We start from the raw sequence: 20,447 nt of genomic DNA, 5'->3' as shown, positions 1-20,447 counted from the left end.
CGTTTTTTCTATATGTGGTTACCAGTTGATGGCCAACTTATATTTTCCTCGTGACAACCTTTCTATGCTCTGGTTCTCTGATCCCCACAAAGCAGCAAGATCCTAGATCCACAGGAGGAATCCACTCCTAAACTCAACCTATTTGGCCACAATAGAGGAAAAACAGTTTATGACAAAACAGCCCAATTATTTTGTAACCAAGTAAATTCCTGAAAATGTATTCAAATAATAGTTGATTGTGTAGCGATGTGGCTTTAAAGCTGCAGACCCAGCAATATCCTACATGTGTGTTTTTTTTTAAATAAATAAGCTGTACAATGTACTTGATGCATTAAAGAAAAAAAAACAACAATTCTGAATTACATTTTTAATGTATTATAATGTAACAAGCATTTTTTGTTTCTATGGCTTTCATTACAACGTCACATCCCCTTCCTCTTCTGAAACAGACTCTGGCACACCCCTTTTTTTTAGCCCTGCCCTCTCTCTAGCAGTGCATCAATTGTATCTAGTGACTGCCTGGTCACATGATCTTAGCCACAGAACTTTGCGTCTTTGGTCCTCTTCTGCTGCACTGATTGCCATTTAGTGAACCCCTGAGCCAAATCTTTGCCGATCGTTCACAGGAGAACTGATCGATCGGCAACTTGGTTAATTGCTTATCAGTGTGTGGATCGTATTGATGCACATATTAAAGGGACTGCTGCGTTAAGCTGCACACACCAAGATTTGGGGAGTGAACATGTAAATGAGAATACAAAGCAATTACCGAGGCTTAGTGAAGGACTCTTTACTGCCTTCCTTTTCCTTGTTCTTTAGCTTTAGCCTGTTCTCACAACGAGCTTGGACAGTGGAGCTTGAAGGACAAAGAAAAGATTCATATTTTTAAGCTGCATTAAGGCAAATGGACCATATTACTTAAATAAAACTATTGTATAACATATATGTAAAATGTACAATATTGATGGGCCAAAACTTCCACTCAATACTACATGCACATGATTAAAACTGAGAACGACGCACACTTAGTAAGTCACGGGTCATCACATAGAAATCCCATCATTGTTGATTCCTGGATTTGATGAATAACATGACTTGTAAGACTGTGAGTTACTGCTATCTTCTCTTTTGTTCTCTGTACTGTTATACTCAGCGGCTGGAGGGCCTCACTGCTTGGTCAGCTCCTTTTCGTTTCGCTCTTGCCTAGCCCCATTCTTTGGATTTCTGCTCATCATTCAGAACTGCCCAATTGCTAAAAAGACAAAAGGAGGCGATACCGGACATTGGGAATGAAACGTACGCACATGATTCTTATTTTTTTTTTTCGCTCTAACATATCCTTTTACGCACTATATTCTTGTATATCTTTTTTAAAATGTACGGTATATGACTAATGGCTGTGATACACTGAAGATTTAATAGCCGGGAGTCATGGAGTCGCGATGCAGAACATCGCGCCCAATCTTACAGCAGATCGTACGCGATGTCCCGCTTAGCGACTTCATGACTCTCGGCCAATGACATAAAGCTGAGTGAAACGATCACTTTGCTTCTCCTACACAGGATTGTACCTGTGGCCAGGTCATTCCCCGCCCCCCTTACTCCCGGTTGGTAGCGCGCTTAGGGGGAGAGACTGCACGGTTGCGGGAGCGAACGGCTGGCTGACGGTGGCTGCGGAGGATCAGGGGCACTTCGTACAGTCAAGGAGAGGGAGCTCTGTTGCTTCGGAGCTCTGCTGCGGACGCCCAGGTAGGGCGTCGCCATTAGACAGTTCACGCATGCGCAGAGTGTTCTCCAGTACGGCGGCCATCCCAGGGAAGCTGCACATGCGCAGTGATGACAGAACCACGGTGGCCATCTCCTATGTTGCTCTGCAGGTGTACTACACTCCCCAGAATGTCCCAGGAGCTGAAATCATGTGGGCAGTGTTAGCCAATAGGGCTGCTAGGATTTCCTGAGGGGAGATTGAGACTTTTGGAGCACTTGGAGCCCGAGGAGGCGGTTGGAGACAGTTAGTGTGAGTTGGAGACAGGACAGAGAAGAGGTAAGTAGGGTCTGGGTGTCAGTGGCACCCAGATTAGGCAGATTATCCCCTTTAGGTCACAGATAGGCCCCACAAACACTCAGCTTGTGGTTGCTGCAGGGAAAGCCCGTAGGCAGGGACGCTTCCCCAGTACTGTGCAGTGCCAGGGACACAGTTATTATGCCACACTGTGGAAGCATAGCCTGCGGTCTGGGACCAGATCCAGGCCTACATCACCAGAGACTATTTTATTGGGGCACACTCCAGCGGGAAACCCCTCTAGAGGCAACTGCCTGCGGATCAGAGCGGAAGAGGATTCGTCTGATCGCGCCGTGGGACCACGTCGTGTATCCACGGACTCAGCTGCTCAATTGACTTGGTCTGGACTTAGACCAGGGAGGTATTACCTACATGTGCACCAATGGCCCAACACACTGTGGGTAGCGCTATTCCACACACGCTCTTTGGTGAGGGACTAGTCTGTGGACACTAACGGGTTAAGTGCCCAAGCACTCCAGTAGGTATTACTTTGGGTGATAGTATATTGTATGGCCATATATATATTGTTGTGTCTTGCTATGTGTCAGTAAATACTGTTGTATATACCCGGTTGTGTGTAATTACTGTCTGCATTGGGTGCCTGAGAGAGGCTATCCTACTGTGTTAGGATCTCTCCCGGGTGGAGGCGCTGTGTACCACGAACGTGATCACCTCATGCTCCTAGCAGCGGAGGATCAGTCCTCTTGTATGACACTCAGGTAATACAGCACTTGTAGTCACTTTTGTCAGGGGGAAAGAGGGCTACATACCTTTTGCTAATTCACTGCTTCTGACTCTGTAATAAAACCAGGGCTTTCTTTTAATGAGCAACACAGTTGTCTATGTTTCCCTGAAAAACATTTCAAATGTACACAATCAAATGAATGTTATATTGTGTATGTAATTGGCATATTTGGAAAGCTGGTCCTGTGTGTGCGGTTGTAGCCGGCATTGTGTCGTGTCGCTGTATAATGAAATATATTAGCACAAATGTTGACGGAGAAGTATAACAGAGCCTAGGGGTAATCGGGTAATTTAATACAGATGTGAGAAGAGGTCCCATTGGGTCAATTGCATTGCATTGAAAGGTCTACTCTTATTCAGGAAGGTGATGACTACGATGGGAATTTAGCATCTGCTATGGGCTTTCATTTATCGAAGATGAAGCCAGTGTTGTTCACCATATTGACATTAACACTGTGAAGGACATGTTACCCCTTCAGCAAGGGACCTAAATATTCTCATTACGGCCTAGATACATCAAACTGCGTTTAATATCGCACCCAGTAAAAAATATATATTGGGCGTTTTTAGCGCCTCTTATGACCAATCTGACAGGAAGAGTAAAGGAAATGAGGACTACTCTTTCGTTCAGTTATCAGTGACTCTGTGATCATGTGATTGCTTTTGAGGACTGGTCATGTGATCACGAAGTGCCGGAGGTGCGGTGGCACTCTACTGGCGCTGCCCCTTCAGCACTCAAAGTGTTAAATGCCAATCCCGATGTGGTCAATAACTCTACCAATTAATTATAGTTAATTACTTCATGAGAGGCAGTGAGGGGTGGAGGGGAGGGCAATCATATATTTATTCCATTGGGTTATGTAATAAAAGCTATTACATAACCCTACCCTACCAATGTGTGCCACAGGCACCAAAGGGTTAATGTGTCCCTTCCCCATTGACTATCTATTCTAAGAGGATAGTAAAGCATTGTATGTATGTACAGTATGTATGTAGCGCTATCTATGTACATAGCGCGTCACAGCAGTAATACACGCGACGTAATAATATACACTAACACATAATGGGAAGAAGCGCTTCAGACATAAAAGTAGCATTAGGAAAAAGGAGTCCCTGCCCCGAAGAGCTTACAATCTAAGTGGTAAGTAGGAAGAACGTACACATAGAGTAGGAGGGTGTTTTGGTAAGTGCTTTTGCAAGTGGCCAAGTCGAACTAGGTTTATGTAATTTAAAAAGAAAGAAAATAATTTGGAAGCGCAGTCAATGGGGTAGTGGTAAAAATGAACACTTTTATAATAGATTGTGTCCCTAAGATCACAATCAGTAACAACAAAAATCACAATTAACTCAAAAAATAACAATAATAAAATTCAAATAGGTAATGGTGTGCAAATGAAGCAAGTTCCTGCTCGTTGAATCTGAGAGGGATTACAACGGGAATGTCCCGGCTAAAGATCAGAGTCCTTGGGACCCAGGAGATTGCCCCGAGATGAAAACGTAAACTGTCATTACATATATTTATTGAGAGGGGTACCCCAGGGTTGAGCCAATGCTCAGTGTGCTCACCCTGAATCCACCGATGATCCGTGGGGTCCGATGGTTCTCTCCAAATAACAAACTCTCCGGTCACGATGGAAAAGTTGCTGGCATCGCACCCGCCGGGTGTCCGGGTCTGACGTCACTTCCCGATATGACGCACTGATCCTTCCCGGTTGTCTGGCTGTGTCTGACCTCCTCCGATCCGCCTTCGCAGTGATGCTGTCAGATAGGCAGGCAAACAAGCCCAGGGCAGGTGCCGCTATCGTAGACCCAATTTGCTGTACTGCTTGCTTCACTCCACTACACCAAATGAGAGCACAGACCCTTAGCTCCACCTACTACGCGTTTCACCAATGGATGGGTTCGTCAGGGAATTTACATTTCTCTGTTACCCCTATTGTACCGCACATATGTTGGCTCTAAACACAGTATCCCAAGAAAGGGATCAAAAAGCCCCCAGATGAGACTGCACTCACTACTCGTAATATATCGGACCCGAATTATCGAGAAACACAAATACTTTCAAATTGCGGCGACCAAGGGATAGAGAACTGAGGATCAGTGAAAAGAATGTACTCGTGGTATCATATTCTCAGAGCTCCCTCACAGTAACTGTATATTATACCATAAACTGTGGAGAGAGGTGCAAGCCTTCAACAGAGATACCCCTAAAAGGGATGAAAAACATCCAAGAGAAAAAACACGGGCTGCACTCTATTAGATTATGGGGGTTATGCACTAAGCAGTGATAAGTGGGTTTTCTGGGTGCTATGCACGAAGCAGTGATAAGTGCTATTAAAGTGAGATAACTGCCTTTATAGCGTGATACTGCCTGCTATGAGATTCACAAAGCAGTGATAACAGTGCAGTAACCTGCTATAATGGCTACTTAAAAGCACTTATCACTGCTTTGTGAATCTCACAGAAGGCAGTATCATGCTATAATGGCTTTTTATCTCACTTAAAAGCACTTATCACAGCTTAGTGCATAACCCCCTATGTATCATATAATTTAAATAAACATCCAGCAATGATGAGACTTGCACTATACAAATATCAGTTTAGCAATACACAGGTATACAGAGGCACTCCAATCGCCTATGAATTTCTTGATCAGAGTTAATCAGAGCCTATCAATGCCCCTATATTCCAAGCAGAAGCATATATATATATATATATATATATATATATATATATATATATATATATATATATATATATATATATATATAGTAGCTTGCTGTATGGTCAAGCCATGGTCAATGGTCAAGCCATGGTCAAAGAGCTTCCCTTTGAAAAAGTTACCCGTGAGTGACGAAACGCGTCAGGGAGCGTCATCACGTCAGACGCATTGACACTGACGTCATCATCGAGCGCTGGAAACAGATTGATCCATGCGCGATTGCTGCAGAGGCTTGAACTACACGGAGCCACTTTCCAGGACTCTAAAACAGCTATACAGATGATTATTTGCCCTGTATACCTGTTGGGACGTTGATCCTGATACTGCTAGACCGGGACTGCCCCAAGACACTGCAGACACGAACCGGATGGTGGTGATTATATCACGCAATGCTTGATTTTATTGTACTTTTGTAAGTGCATTTCTTATCCCCTCTTCCCCTTCCCCTCATTAAATTTACTATTTTACGCTATGGGCGTGCACTCTCTCCTCCTTTTTCCTTTTAGATTCCCTGTGGACGTGGTTTGTCCATATTGAGAGCAGCCGGAGACCCTCTACACCAGAACCCATATCATCATTGGACACTTTTGAGGACTGGTTATCACACTCTTTCCCTTTTTTTTGAATACATTTATTTGTATGATTTATGCTTTTATATTTTTTTTTGGTTTACAGGTCTAATAATTATTTGTGTTATATTTATTTTATAATTAATCACTATTATTAGTTTTTATAGTATATATATATATTTTTATATTCACTTATTTTATTCCACATACTGAGATAACCATAACAGAGGCGCTGCTTTCTTTCTTCTGTTTGATATATATATATATATATATATATATAGTAGCTTGCTGCATGGTCAAGCCAGAGTTAGGATGCATAGCCAGTAAGGTCGAAACGGGTGTCTGTGGGTGGGTTTACTGGCTATGCATCTTAACCCTGGCTGTGCTCAAAGCTGTGACCATGCAGCAAGCTTAAGCCTATAGGGAACCATGTTAATGGTTTTGAAGCAATAGGTGGCACTGTGTGCTCATTTGCATGTCATTTCCCAGAATCCCTGCTGCAGTGGAAGTGCTGTGTGCTGGGTGATAATGGTGAAAGGCGGGGTTGCAGACCTGTTTAAGACATGCAAATGAGCATACAGTTGTATTTACATATATATATATATATATAAAACTCAGCAAAAAAGATGATGGGACACAGGTATAGTTGCAAATATTTGCTGAACGTTAGTTCATGCTCAAGCAGATAAAGATGTAATGTTTCAGGAACACAGCCCCTTCCTCAGACAATGCCACCCGTGTCACCTGTGAACAACAGCTATATTACAAGTCCTCGATGTAGGATCTTCAAGGGGATTCAACCAACGGGTGGAAATCTTTATTATGATGACTCCCTGTAATTTATAAATAAAGGAACTGTGAGTACAAATGTCCTAGATTATTCAAAAGTTATGAAGGAAGACGTGGGGATACCCAAATCTAATAAAGAAATAGCGCTTTTCTTCTTGACCCGAGACACTGAAGTGAAGTCTTTATTCAACCTTTACACAGCTGGAGCTGAGCGAACACCGAAGTCATTCACATAAGAGACAAGTCATAAAACTTTCAAAGTTGCCATTTATATTTATGGCAGCCGATACAATAGGGAACCCGCTTGATTGCACATCAATGTAAATACGACGACTTTGGTAGTGTAAGAGGTTCCTCCAGCCTCTATGTGAGTTTCTTTTAAAAAGTTGCATATATTAAATGTGTTGATTTGTTTTTTCATTGTGATTCTTTTATCGTGTATTTTATATGATGTCTTTTTTATGTTATAGAAGGCCATTCATGAGTAATAAATTGATATTTGTATAGTACAATTCTCATCATTGATGGATTTTATTTAAATTATATGATATATATCCTCATAGGGTGCAGCCCATTGCCATTACCCTGTTTTTTTCTCTTTAATCTAGGGCATATTAACCCCTTACTAGCCAGCTAGTCATGGAAATCCATGGGAACCCATGACTAGCAGACCGCTTGGGCTATTAAGGGGTTAATATCCGGTTAAATGTGTTAGTGTTTTATCACCTATTCCACGTTGGTTTAGGTTATCTTGCTTATGTATATAATGAGTTAATGACCATTATATACATAGGCAAGATAGGCCTAACGCCAGCCTGGTGTAGGTAATAAACATGTGTGGCACTTCCAGGCGTTAGCTAGGTACCGATAATTATCAGAACATGATCACTAGCATCAGAATAAGCAACATTTTGATATTTACTCATTTTGATGTTCTCTTCCGATATTTATAAATACGTTGTTTTTTTAACGGTACCAAGTTAATGACATGCCCACTAAAAATAACACTTTAAAAAAATAAAATAATACCATGCTTTTGGTATATAGCAATTTGATGTATCTACAGTAGGCCTAAGTCCCTTGCATATTGCTGAGCAACCAACCTGTGCTTCACGGGGTTAATGTCAATATGGTGAACAACACTGGCTTCGTCTTTCATAAATGAATGCCCAAAGATTATAAACATTAGTGTCAAAAACGAGTGAATGTGCGGAATATGCCATTTTAGACGTACGTTAAAAAATGTTGCAATACAGAACTTAAAAAAAAAATCATTACAAAGAGGCCTATATTCCTGAAAAATTGCACGAGTTCTGCAAAATCCCTTAAATTTATCATTTTATATTTTTGTTCTCTAAGTATTACCATGTTGCCTATAATTCGAGCTTTTCCCTGGGTAATAGGAGTAAGTGAAAAAATGCATCTTATATATCAGTCAAAATGATGTCCTTCCCATAATAAAAATTGTTCTATAATAGTGTCCGTTGTGTGTGCAAAGTATCCAGTCTTCTGCCAGGTACAGGTTGCCGGAGATGCATATTTGCTTCCTGTCCACACAGGTGCATTAGATAATGCTGTGACAAAGTTACTAACAGTACATTTACTTCTCTTGTCTTTAATATATGCATCATTTTGATAATTTAATTTTGTGGGGCATTTCTGCTGAGGTCGGGGGGTTTTCTGTGGTTATTCAACTGTCTGTAGTAGAAAATTTAATTCAGGGCTCTTAGGTTTTAGCAGCAAGTCATGAATATCAGTTCTTGTTGAATCATGAAAATGATGGAGATGGCCTAAGTCAAAAAGCAAGTGCTGGCATGTGTGGCCAATGAAAGCACGTTATTTACGCTGAACGCTGTACGGTGCGACTCTCGCTTCCCTTTCTTCTGTGTTAAGACAAGAACAGCTGGAAAGAAGCCTGAATGTTATTTCTTCTAATCCTGTATCTACAAACTGTGGCACTAACTTAAAGGAGAAAATAAACACAATTCAAATACATATTGGGAGTTCCTTTAATGATACTCTTGTGGTTTTATAAAAAAAAATACAAGAAATGTTCCTTGGATCAGCGCCTTCCTAGTAATGCTGAGAGGCAGTCGCTTTTATGTGGTTACATAAATGAAACGCATACTGTACGTTCTGTGCAGCAGCACAATCAAGCGCTGTTTCCTGTTCTATGTTTCCTATAACGAAGTATCCTAATTGAGGCTTTTTGAGAACATATTAAAACAGTTACGAACAATGGGTTAGTAATCCATCTTTTGTCTGAACATTTGAAAGCAGCATTAGTACTTTCCCCCTTTTTTTCTTATCTTTATACGTAAAACGTGTGACAATGTTTAATTGTACATTCTTACCTAAGCTGGCAATCGTTTGGTGCATAGAACACACAAATAATCACAGAGATTACATAAAGCCCCCAATAGTTGCACTCAAGGTAGATAACACTACAGGTGAAAGTGTCATAATAATGGAAGCCAAAAAATAGCCTAATCCCCAAGTGGGGTCAGCCGCAGAAGATCACACTCAAAAAATAATAACGTTTTAATAATCTAAGATAAAAACCGACGAAACACCATAAAAATGCATAGAAATGCATGGAATAAAATCCCCAAGTAGGCGGAGGAGAGAGAAATAGGCGATGTAAATATATCTCAAGCCTAGATCACTATTGCAAATAGTAGTAATAGAGCTGTCCACTCGATACACAGACTCCCACAAGCTATGTGTGATGCTGTTAGAGCACAAACCGTGTTAAATATACAGCGACGGAATAATACTTTACTTCCCAAAGGACACAGTATACATCCTCTATTGGGTAATTATACCACCTGTTTTCCGTTTGTAGTAGGTATCTTAGTGGACAGCCACAGCCCTGGGAAAGATCCGGAGCTTTCCACTAAAATACCTACTACAAACGGAAAACAGGTGGTATAATTACCCAATAGAGGATGTATACTGTGTCCTTTGGGAAGTAAAGTATTATTCCGTCGCTGTATATTTAACACGGTTTGTGCTGTAACAGCATCACACATAGCTTGTGGGAGTCTGTGTATCGAGTGGACAGCTCTATTACTACTATTTGCAATAGTGATCTAGGCTTGAGATATATTTACATCGCCTATTTCTCTCTCCTCCGCCTACTTGGGGATTTTATTCCATGCATTTCTATGCATTTTTATGGTGTTTCGTCGGTTTTTATCTTAGATTATTAAAACTTTATTATTTTTTGAGTGTGATCTTCTGCGGCTGACCCCACTGGGGGATTAGGCTATTTTTTGGCTTCCATTATTATGACACTTTCACCTGTAGTGTTATCTACCTTGAGTGCAACTATTGGGGGCTTTATGTAATCTCTGTGATTATGTGTGTGTTCTATGCTCTTCCCTTCTCCCATGCACCAGGTAGTTATTGTTTGTGCTGTGGTTGTTTGTGTGGCGAGCGACGTGTTCTCTGTGTACCATAATCGTTTGGTGCATCCTGATTGTGCGCCAAACATAATGACCAACATTCAGTTTCAATCAATCCTTCAGTCAGTGTGACTCAGCAGCTACAATATATCCTGATATTACTAAGGTAACATTATCTATTGTTACAGTTTGCAGCTCAAACTGCTGGGAATATTGGCAACAAATTATTACAAACAGGAAAGTTTTGCAAAGATCTTGCACTGCTGGGGAAGTGGGCTAAAAACTACTATAGAAATCAATGCTTTAAAGCTAATTAAAAATGGCATTAAGAGTTGAATAATAAAAATAAATAAAGCAGTCACTATTATCTAATACACAGAAGTGATTTATTTAAAAACAACCATATACGATTTCATAAGTTTTGCTGCTTTAATCCTATTCTGGCTACTGGTAGATAAACATAGATATGTCACAGATGCAAAAGGACAGGAAAGTTTTCAGATACATTAAAGCAGCAATTCCCCAACAAAATTATTTATTTTATTTAGCTTACCTGGATCAGGGGTTTCTTGGTGCTGATCCCTGGTCCCCAAACATCAAGGGACCACATGGTTCCCAGGATACTTTTAGGGCCTCATGCAGTAAGCGTTGATAAGGGAAATATGGCCATGTTATAGCCAAAATTGGGTTTGAGATTCAGTAAGCGCCGATAAGTGCTTCATATCGCCAGGTTTCGGAGCCGATTATTTGGTTATGGCCAGTCGCCTGCCGATAAGCCTGTTTTCGACACTGATCGCCACTTTTTTAAATCGGCTGGATTCAACAAAAAAAAACAGCTTATCGGGGCTGATCGGCACTACGAAATTGAGATGTTATGGCCGATTTCTCCCGCCAACTAAAGTTGGCAGTTTGGACGGGAGAACGATCGCTAAGGCTGCCGGAACGGCACTTAGAAAAAAAACATCTTCTGTACATCAATGGAAGTCAATGGAGCGGGGACGTATAACAGTATAGTACTGTTTACGTTTCATTGCTCACAATACAAGGGGGATTTGCATTACAGTGTGGGGGCATTCCCTGCATTGTGTCACAGCTGATGTGTCTTATTTGCATAACATTCGACTTTTACATGTTTTCAGCATTTGCGGGTCACATTACTCATCATGTGATGATGTGGCAAGGGAAAATACTATACTACACTCTTAAAGGAGAACCTCACATCATATCACACATTTTACTCAACTCAGCGACAATTATTTACATGATGTCACACATGTCACACATGTCACACATACACAGTATATTCATCTTCCTTTACATTACACAATGCTTGTAATGTGACACGCATCTTTAAACGTTCATGTACATCTGTATTCTCATGTTTACATATACTTTTGGGTCCTCCCTATTTTCATGACGTCACTTATTGGACGCTCAATCACATTGCATGTTTACATTGTAACCGTTGCATTACAAGCACTTCAACCTAACTTATACACACATGTACAGTAATTCATCATTGGGACACCTTGTAAACTCATTCTATACCAACTATCCTCCTTACACAAATGCATGCATATGCACACGACTATTCATTGTTGCCAACATGTCACAATAACATGGATAATTACACATGTTACACAAAACTTTTCCCACGTCAATCTCAGCCTTTTTGTCTCATTACATGACTGACTCTTGCGTTCACAAGTGTTACATGCATTGCACATGCAACTATTTATTTGCAAGCAATCTTTGTACAAAGCTTCACGTCACATCATTGCCAAATATCATCATTCCCTGCAGAATACACACAACAAATACTTAGAACAACAAGTGCACACAGCTTGCCACAGAAGTACTTTATTATGTTAATGTAACACCTTGCATTTTACTATGTCACCTGACATCATCACATACCTATTTAAAGGACGCACATTACCTGCTCATTCACAGCTACTCATTTCAAAATGTTGCGAATGTTTAGGAGACGCAGGAACATTCTTTTCTATGACATGCTTGATGATCAAGAGAATCATATAGGGCAAGGTAGGGATACACCGAGGGACAGTGACAGTGACGCGGATACGACAGGGACAGGGAGAGGGACAGGCCGAGGGACAGGTAGAGGGACAGGAGATCAGAGGAGAAGACAGAGGAGACAACTTGTGCCTCGTCCGCGTCTGTACAGGGAGAGAACCCTGTTAGATGGGATGAGTGAGGAGGAGATTGTAAGTCGCTATCGTTTGAGTTCAGCAGCAATCTTAGCTCTTTATGAGGAGATAAGGGGGGATTTAGATTTTTTCACAGCCAGAGGTCGTGCAGTCCCTGGGCTTGTTAAAATGCTGTGCTCATTACATTATCTTGCTTCCGCGTCATACCAGACAACTGTGGGCATAGTGGGCGGGGTCTCGCAATCTACATTCTCGCGGGCCTTGACCCAGTTTCTCTATGCACTCAATAGACGCGCTAGGAATTATATTCATTTTCCTACAGAGGCGACAGAGTGGCTGGAAGTCAGGACTGGCTTTTATAATATAGCAGGGATACCATCTGTGCTGGGTGCAATCGATTGCACACATGTTGCTTTGATTGCACCTAGTCAGAGTGAGCATGTGTACCGCAATCGGAAGCACTACCATTCACTCAATGTACAGGTGGTATGTGATGCGACGATGAGGATAATGCATGTGGTACCCAAGTTCCCTGGTTCCAGTCACGATTCCTCTATCCTGAGGAACTCTTCAGTCTTCCATGCGTTCGAAGAGGGACATTTTGAACCTGGTTGGCTGCTGGGTGAGTACATATTTACATGTTCTAACACAAAACACATGTTGATTTAGGAATGTTGGCATTGTACAATTTGATCACTAATGTCAGCTTATGTGTGCTCCATTCATTATAGGTGACTCAGGATACGGAATTAGGCCGTGGCTCTTGACTCCGGTGCTAAACCCTCAAACTGAAGCAGAGGACAGGTACAATGCAGCCCATATATCTACAAGATCTGTTATAGAGAGGACATTTGGCCTACTCAAGACCAGGTTTAGGTGTCTGGACAGAACTGGTGGGGCTCTTCTATACAAGCCTCAAAAAGTGTCTGATATTATCCTTGCCTGTTGCATTTTGCACAATGTTGCACTCAGGCACAATGTACAGTCAGACCTAGCTGAGGCTTTGGTAGACGAGCATCCCACCCATGTAGCTGCTGAAAATGAACAAACAGCCAGTGGTGGCCAGACACGACAGAATCTCATCAATTCATTTTTTTCTTGTAAGTACAAACTCATATGTTCCTAGTACTACTTTTATAGTTTAATTATGTTATATTAACAATAATGTTTCTTTATATAACCTTCTGTTAGGACACAGATGAATATGGGTTGCACACCTTTCTTTTCTCTGCTGTGTGCACAAAGGGATGTGGCACCGGTATGTTATTGTTGCACAGGTTATATAATCCCTCTTCAATTGTACTTTAGTTGTGTGTATGTGAATACAACTTGGGTAACAAAGCAATAATATTGTAGCATTGTGTTATTCCTTATGCTAAGACAAAACACATATTATGCCCATAATCATTCATGCTTCTAGTATGCTTACATACAATGTTATTGGTGCAGTGTAACATGTACATCCATATGATGTGTACACCAGGCTGATTTACATTTTGAATGTCATGAAATATACATGGTGTTGTACATTTAACACCAAATACACACTTTGCTGTGTTGTTTACGGTACTGAAGATGGCATGTCAATGTTTGCAATTTATATATTGTTCCTTTGCATTATAGGTATATCTCCAGTATGACTGATCATGGTATGTATATTTGCTGACATCTCTCATAAGATGTGGCTACCTCAATCTTCCTATAATTATTGGAACTAAAAACCCAACATATTGGTTTAAACACAAATGTTACATATATGTACTTTCTGTATCATGTATATGCATTTAGCTACTCTTGAGCTTTCATGTGCATTGTATTACAAAATGATTACTCACATTTCATCACATTTTATGTATGTTTCCTTATAATTTCCATTAATGTAATATAGAGGTGGTTGGAGAAAAGGGGATAACTGTACTTATTTGTTTACTTACGGGAGCACATTCATCACTAGCATAGACACACTTTTTAAGACAACTGTTTGTGTCTCTATCAATTGGTGTAGGATCCATGTATAACACCGACAAATGATAACACCAGCTTTATTATGGTAGCTTATATCATCATATTGACTATACTATGTATTTCTAAACGATTAATAAACACAGTAAACTATAGTTAGTTAGGTTAATGAAATATACACAGAAACGTACTTCATAACATGATGGTGATGTCATATTCAGAACATCATGCATTGGAGGGGACCATAACATCTGGCCAGTAACATTATTTGCTACAGTCCCAAACCATTTTATCTACATACCCATGTAACAAGAGATTTTAAAAATAAATGGCTACTTGGTTGTAAGTGTCCTTTACATTGGGAGAAGGAGTGGCTCACTGAGTAAAGACACACACTGGCACTGATAGTTTGAAGCAGGGGAGTCTGGTTCAATTCCCGGTGTGGGCTCCTTGTGACCTTGGCCAAGTCACTTTATCTCCCTGTGCCTCATGCGGCAAAAAAACATTTGTACGTTCCACGGGCCAGGGACCTCAGGCTGAAACATGTGTCTGTAAATCGCTGCGTACAACTAGCAGCCCTATACATGAACATGCTCATATTATTATTATTATTGTTACATAGTTTCGACAGTCATACGTTCCATTACATATTAGAATACACAAATGTGTTAGCAGAGTGGGAATGGTTGTTATATATAAAACACACCATGTCATAAAATGTTAGTAGTCATTAAAGAACACTCAATAAAAATTCATGAGGCACTCTTTTGCAACATCATTATGTTAATTAAGTGCTTATGCAATATAGGCATAAGGGTATCACATTTTTAATTGTTTGTTAATAAGCGCTGCAAGCAATATAAAATTAGTTCCATATGTAGTATAGTAGTCGGTGGCTCCTCCTCACAATCATCTCATATAAAGGTAGACTCTTCTGAAATCATACATTGATCCGATTGTATCTTCCCCGACATCTCTGAAATACAGCAAACACATGATGGTCAAAGATGGCACCTTACTAGATATGCATCCGTGACAACGCGTTACGCAGCTCTATATGATTGTGTAGATACACACGTCAGTCACTTATATGTTAGAAGTAAAACTGTTCATCAGTATGTAATGTTTCTTTAAATTTGTAGCAGGCATAACTATGTATAAGAAGTGAACGTTGCCTGTATACTGAAAGATGTGCGCGCACATCTTTGTGTGCGCACGCACTTCACGCTTGGCTCCACTAACTGTTAGCGCATGCGCAAAACAAAGCGTACGTTGTGCGTTCAATACATGTTGAAAATACCAGTAAACATAACATCTTTATTTCAAATACAATGAAGACGAAACTACATTCGTTCTAAACGAGTACATCTGTATTCTTTTTAAACAGACGTGTTTGAACAGAAAGCACGGCCGATAACACAATGCGCAAATGCAATACGTGTGACGTCATGTTAAGCCAGCGTGAAACGCACGCTAACACTCCTCCCACTCAATTAACATTCGGCTAACGCCCAGGGTACGCCTACAAACACTGAGCCGCACGCATCACACACTGCAGTTACCGTTACTATAACAAAACATGACAGCCAATAGGCTTTGAGGCGCGCACGTCGCTTGGGGGCGGGACTTACATCACTAATCCTTTTTAAGGACGCCTTGGCCCATGACAAGGGTCCCACGTCATACGTGGTGGACCCGGTTTTCAATGTTGTAGATGTTGCATGATAACAAAACAGGTATGTGTTAGAGTAATGGTAAAATGTTGCTAATATGTTTAAAGGGATAGGAAAGTACGTATATTTATTCCGTCAGCAATGTGTACTACTCTTTCAGGTCCTACTATATTGTATTAGGAAACAATTTGTTTGTGATCGCTACATGTTATGCAGTCTGCAATGTTACGCTGTATCCACGCATTGAAAGTGAAAATGGTGGTTACAAAAAAAAAAAAAATTTAAACGCAGAGTCAACGCATAACGATTGTTATATTTACCATTCTTCTAGAATTAACTCTTCGCCTGGCTGCAACTGGTCGCTCCAGAAATGCAAGCCATTTTCATCCACGCTTAACCCAACCGCTGAATCCAGTATGGCACATATCTCCTCCAGGATGCGCTCATAGGAATCGCCACTGCTTTCTTCAAATAATTGGTCGGGAGGTAGGTTCATTTCTTCCGGTTCCCATTCCAATGCAATTTCAGCTGAAAGGCTTGGTACATAATCATAGTACTTTTGTTCTTGTACAATGTGGGTTTCAGGAATGGAGGCTGCAGATATTGCAGCACGTATCGATTCAAACGGATCAGTAGTAGCGGATACATTGCTATTGCCATTAGGAATAAATATGCCTTTCACGACAATATAAGTGCCGTCTTTCAGGATAAATTGTTTTTCCGGGGCAATCTTCCAGAAACCATAGGTGTGTTGTAGCTTATCCTGGTCACGTTCAAAAAAGTCATTACTTGATAAAGTGAATCTTATTGAGGAATTAAAATTCCGTGCATGCTTACGGTCTTGGTAATAAGGATATTTTGCTCGAATGAAATCATCGATTTGGCGTGTGCTTGCTTTCTGTCCGCGACTGTTCAAGATGGCTTCACAGATCATGTACTTATACCCTAAAAGGGGATTAATATTGTTAACGAATTCATCAGCCATGTCTGAGTAGCACAAAAGCTGTGTGCAGGTCTGTGTTATTTGCTCATCAAAATGAATGTGCTGAATGGCTAACAAACTCCTGTTTTTCCTTGTCAAGGTCAACAAAAGTAACTACTTTGACTCCTTATTTCAAACGCCAATTGGATTTGTTTGTCTAATTGGGTTAACAGTTGTGGTTCGTGATATGGGACTGTGGGAGAAACATTTCTCCTTCTTTTATCTCGTTTGTGAAAAACATCCCTAGACTGTGAATGCGTTCACATAGTGTTTTTTTGAAAACTAACAAAGACCAGTGTGTGAAAATATTTCTTAGCCAGGCATATCAGTAAAAACACACCTGCAAAAAGAAATGTTTTTTCCCCGCTTACATTTCTGTGTGTATGTGAAAGTCTGGTTAACTCCCTGTCTGCATGAGTTTAAATACGTGTGTATATATATATATATATATATATATATATATATATATATATAAATATATCTCTTATAAAAATATATATATATTTATATATAATATTTTTTTTTTTTTTATATTGCAGGAGTACACACAACATTGATGGCATTAAGTATACCTTGTATGAAACCTATTTAAATGGTGAGAAACATGATTGAATTAAGTAATAAACATTTGTTTAAGCACAATACTGTTAGAGTCTCATACTTAGGATATTTCTCAAACATTAGGCCTGTATTATTAAAATAGTGTGCTTTCACAAGGAAGCATGAAGTGTATTAGTTTGTGTATACCAGTTTATATAGTACTATATATATATATATATATATATATATATATATATATATATATATATATATATATATATATATATATATATATATATATATATATATACACACATATACACACATATATACATATATATATACACATATATACATATATATATACATATATACATATATATATACACATATATACATATATACATATATATATATACACATATATACATATATATATACACATATATACATATATATATACACATATATACATATATATATACACATATACATATATATATATACACACTCACACACTCACACTCACACTCACTCAGTGTGTGTGTGTGTGTGTGTGTGTGTGTGTGTATATATATTATTATACATTCTGAGATGTTATAGAAACGAACACACAACTGATTAAAGGACAAAATTACAATGGCCAAGCAAGGCAAAGGTAAGTAATAATTTACACATAATCCTGCTGTACACGTACAAGAAAGATGTTTGCACTTACTTAGGTGTTTTAATAATTGCATGTGACTAATATGCATATGCAATTCTTACATCAATTAACACACCCAAATGCAATGTTTTGCTGCAAAGTCAATGGCAGCTTCTCTAAACTTAGCAACTGGCTCCTGGTGGACCATTACTGAACAGACGATTACAACATAAATATTTATAACACAATTAATTATGAGTGTTAACATTTCCAAAACTTCACGTGTACAAGAACATAGTTGAAAGTTTGGAAACAACACAGTCTTCAGCATACATACAATAGTAATTAGATAATCTGAAGTCAACAAAACAAGGCCAAACACATATTTTCTGAATTATAACATTTATTTTTTTTGTTCCTTTTGCGAGCGAGTAACAGGCCTGCTTGTTGTCTCTTGAATTTTCCTTTTTCTTTTGCCACCAACTTTAGGCACAACAGAGCCACTTTGAGTGGCCTCTGGCACTTCACGGGCAGGGCTTGTGGCCAGTGACTGTTCACCTACGGGGCTTGTGGCCAGTGACTCACCTACAGGGCTTGTGGCCAGTGACTCACCTACAGGGCTTGTGGGCAGTGATTCACCTACAGGGCTTGTGGCCAGTGACTCACCTACAGGGCTTGTGGGCAGTGATTCACCTACAGGGCTTTTGGGCAGCGATTCACCTACAGGGCTTTTGGGCAGCGATTCACCTACAGGGCTTTTGGGCAGCGACTCACCTACAGGGCTTTTGGGTAGTGACTGTTCACGGACAGGGCTTGTGCCCAGTGACACATGTGAGCAAGTTGGTAGACACTGCACAAGTGATGGTTGGTCTGTTTCATGTGTGTCTTGTTTTGTTTTTGTCGCCTCCTTTGTAGGTGTCTGCTGCTGAATTTGTAGAGATGGCAGCGGTAGGATGTCATCAGGAACCTGCACAGCAATGTCTGCTACTTGACCGGTAACATTTGGGCCTGGTGAATGAATCTCAGATGAATGTGGTGAAAACTGACCTGCATGAACAGATCCTGGCTGGGAGGTGTTGAATTGTGGTACATTAGTCATTCTCCAGTAATTAGCTTGTGTTTGCTGAACAACTAATGCTTCGAATGAGGTGTTGATTTTTTGCAACTGTTTAGGCACTTCAATGAAGACTCTGTGGAGATGTGCCAATTGTGATACTGTTTCTTCCTGCAGTCCAATCATCCTTTCCAGCACTGTCATCATGTCTGAATGGCGACGATTTTCTGCGTCCACTATTTTTCCCTCTGAAGCTACAATTGCATCGTATGTGGAAGTTGATGGACGATTTGGCGGTACAACAGTTTCTATTGGCACCTCTTCATGGTCACATGATTGTATTTCAGTCTCTTCTGTGGCGTCATCCTCATCATACTCATCATCCTCATCACCATGATGTTCTAAAAAGAAATGTACACATTATTAAATGGCATGTTAATGTATGCTGTGTTACTATGTAATTGTACTGTGTCCTAAGTAACACCTAACATGTTAGCATACGTTTTATAACCTCATTAAAAACTACCTTGACTTACGAATAATGTTTGGACTCAGTATGAAATATGAATGAATGAAAAGTTGCTCTAAACTCAGAAGTCCTACATGATAATTAACATCACTAACACAATACATGTTGCCTTACACTTAATTTTCACTGACACTAAGTAATCCTATTTAAAGAAGATGTGCAAAACAAATAATGCACATGACAACATAACATATAGAAGAGCACATATTATATGGCCAGCAAATGATACACTCACCTTCTAGTAGTGTTGAGCTGGCTGACCCAGGTGAAGACACTTGTTCCATCTCAGGTGACACATGTCCTCCAGGGGCAACTATATATAACAATAACATAAGTTTTACATTTACATGTGTAAATATTGAACAAACACTTATTGTATGTTCTGTATTTATGATTAACTAACAACATCAGTTCCTTAACCGAAAATGTGTGTGAAAGTGAACATAAATAGTTGTAATAACACTGTACATGCCTGTGTACTTAGAATTTTTGAGTTCCCTAACATACAACATACTATGTTTCTGCAGTAATGCGTGAGGATAAATAGATTAAATGAGTACATAAAAATCATATGTTGTGTAGTGATATCAGTATCAT

General features: G+C 39.8%; 1 protein-coding gene across 1 annotated transcript; it reads right to left on the bottom strand.

Moving 5' to 3' along the window:
- Positions 1-765: 765 nt before the first annotated feature.
- Positions 766-20,159, bottom strand: LOC142503306 (uncharacterized). The gene is made up of 4 exons (XM_075615455.1): positions 20,086-20,159; positions 19,315-19,722; positions 8,745-8,844; positions 766-856 (listed from the first exon to the last, which is right to left on the bottom strand). Exons 1-4 carry the CDS (start codon positions 20,132-20,134, stop codon positions 766-768), a joined length of 648 nt encoding a protein of 215 aa, XP_075471570.1. The 5' UTR covers positions 20,135-20,159.
- Positions 20,160-20,447: the final 288 nt, after the last annotated feature.

This window comes from Ascaphus truei, chromosome 10, assembly GCF_040206685.1.
Source record: "Ascaphus truei isolate aAscTru1 chromosome 10, aAscTru1.hap1, whole genome shotgun sequence".
Lineage (NCBI taxonomy): Eukaryota > Metazoa > Chordata > Amphibia > Anura > Ascaphidae > Ascaphus > Ascaphus truei.
This window is presented reverse-complemented; position numbering and strand designations above follow the sequence as displayed.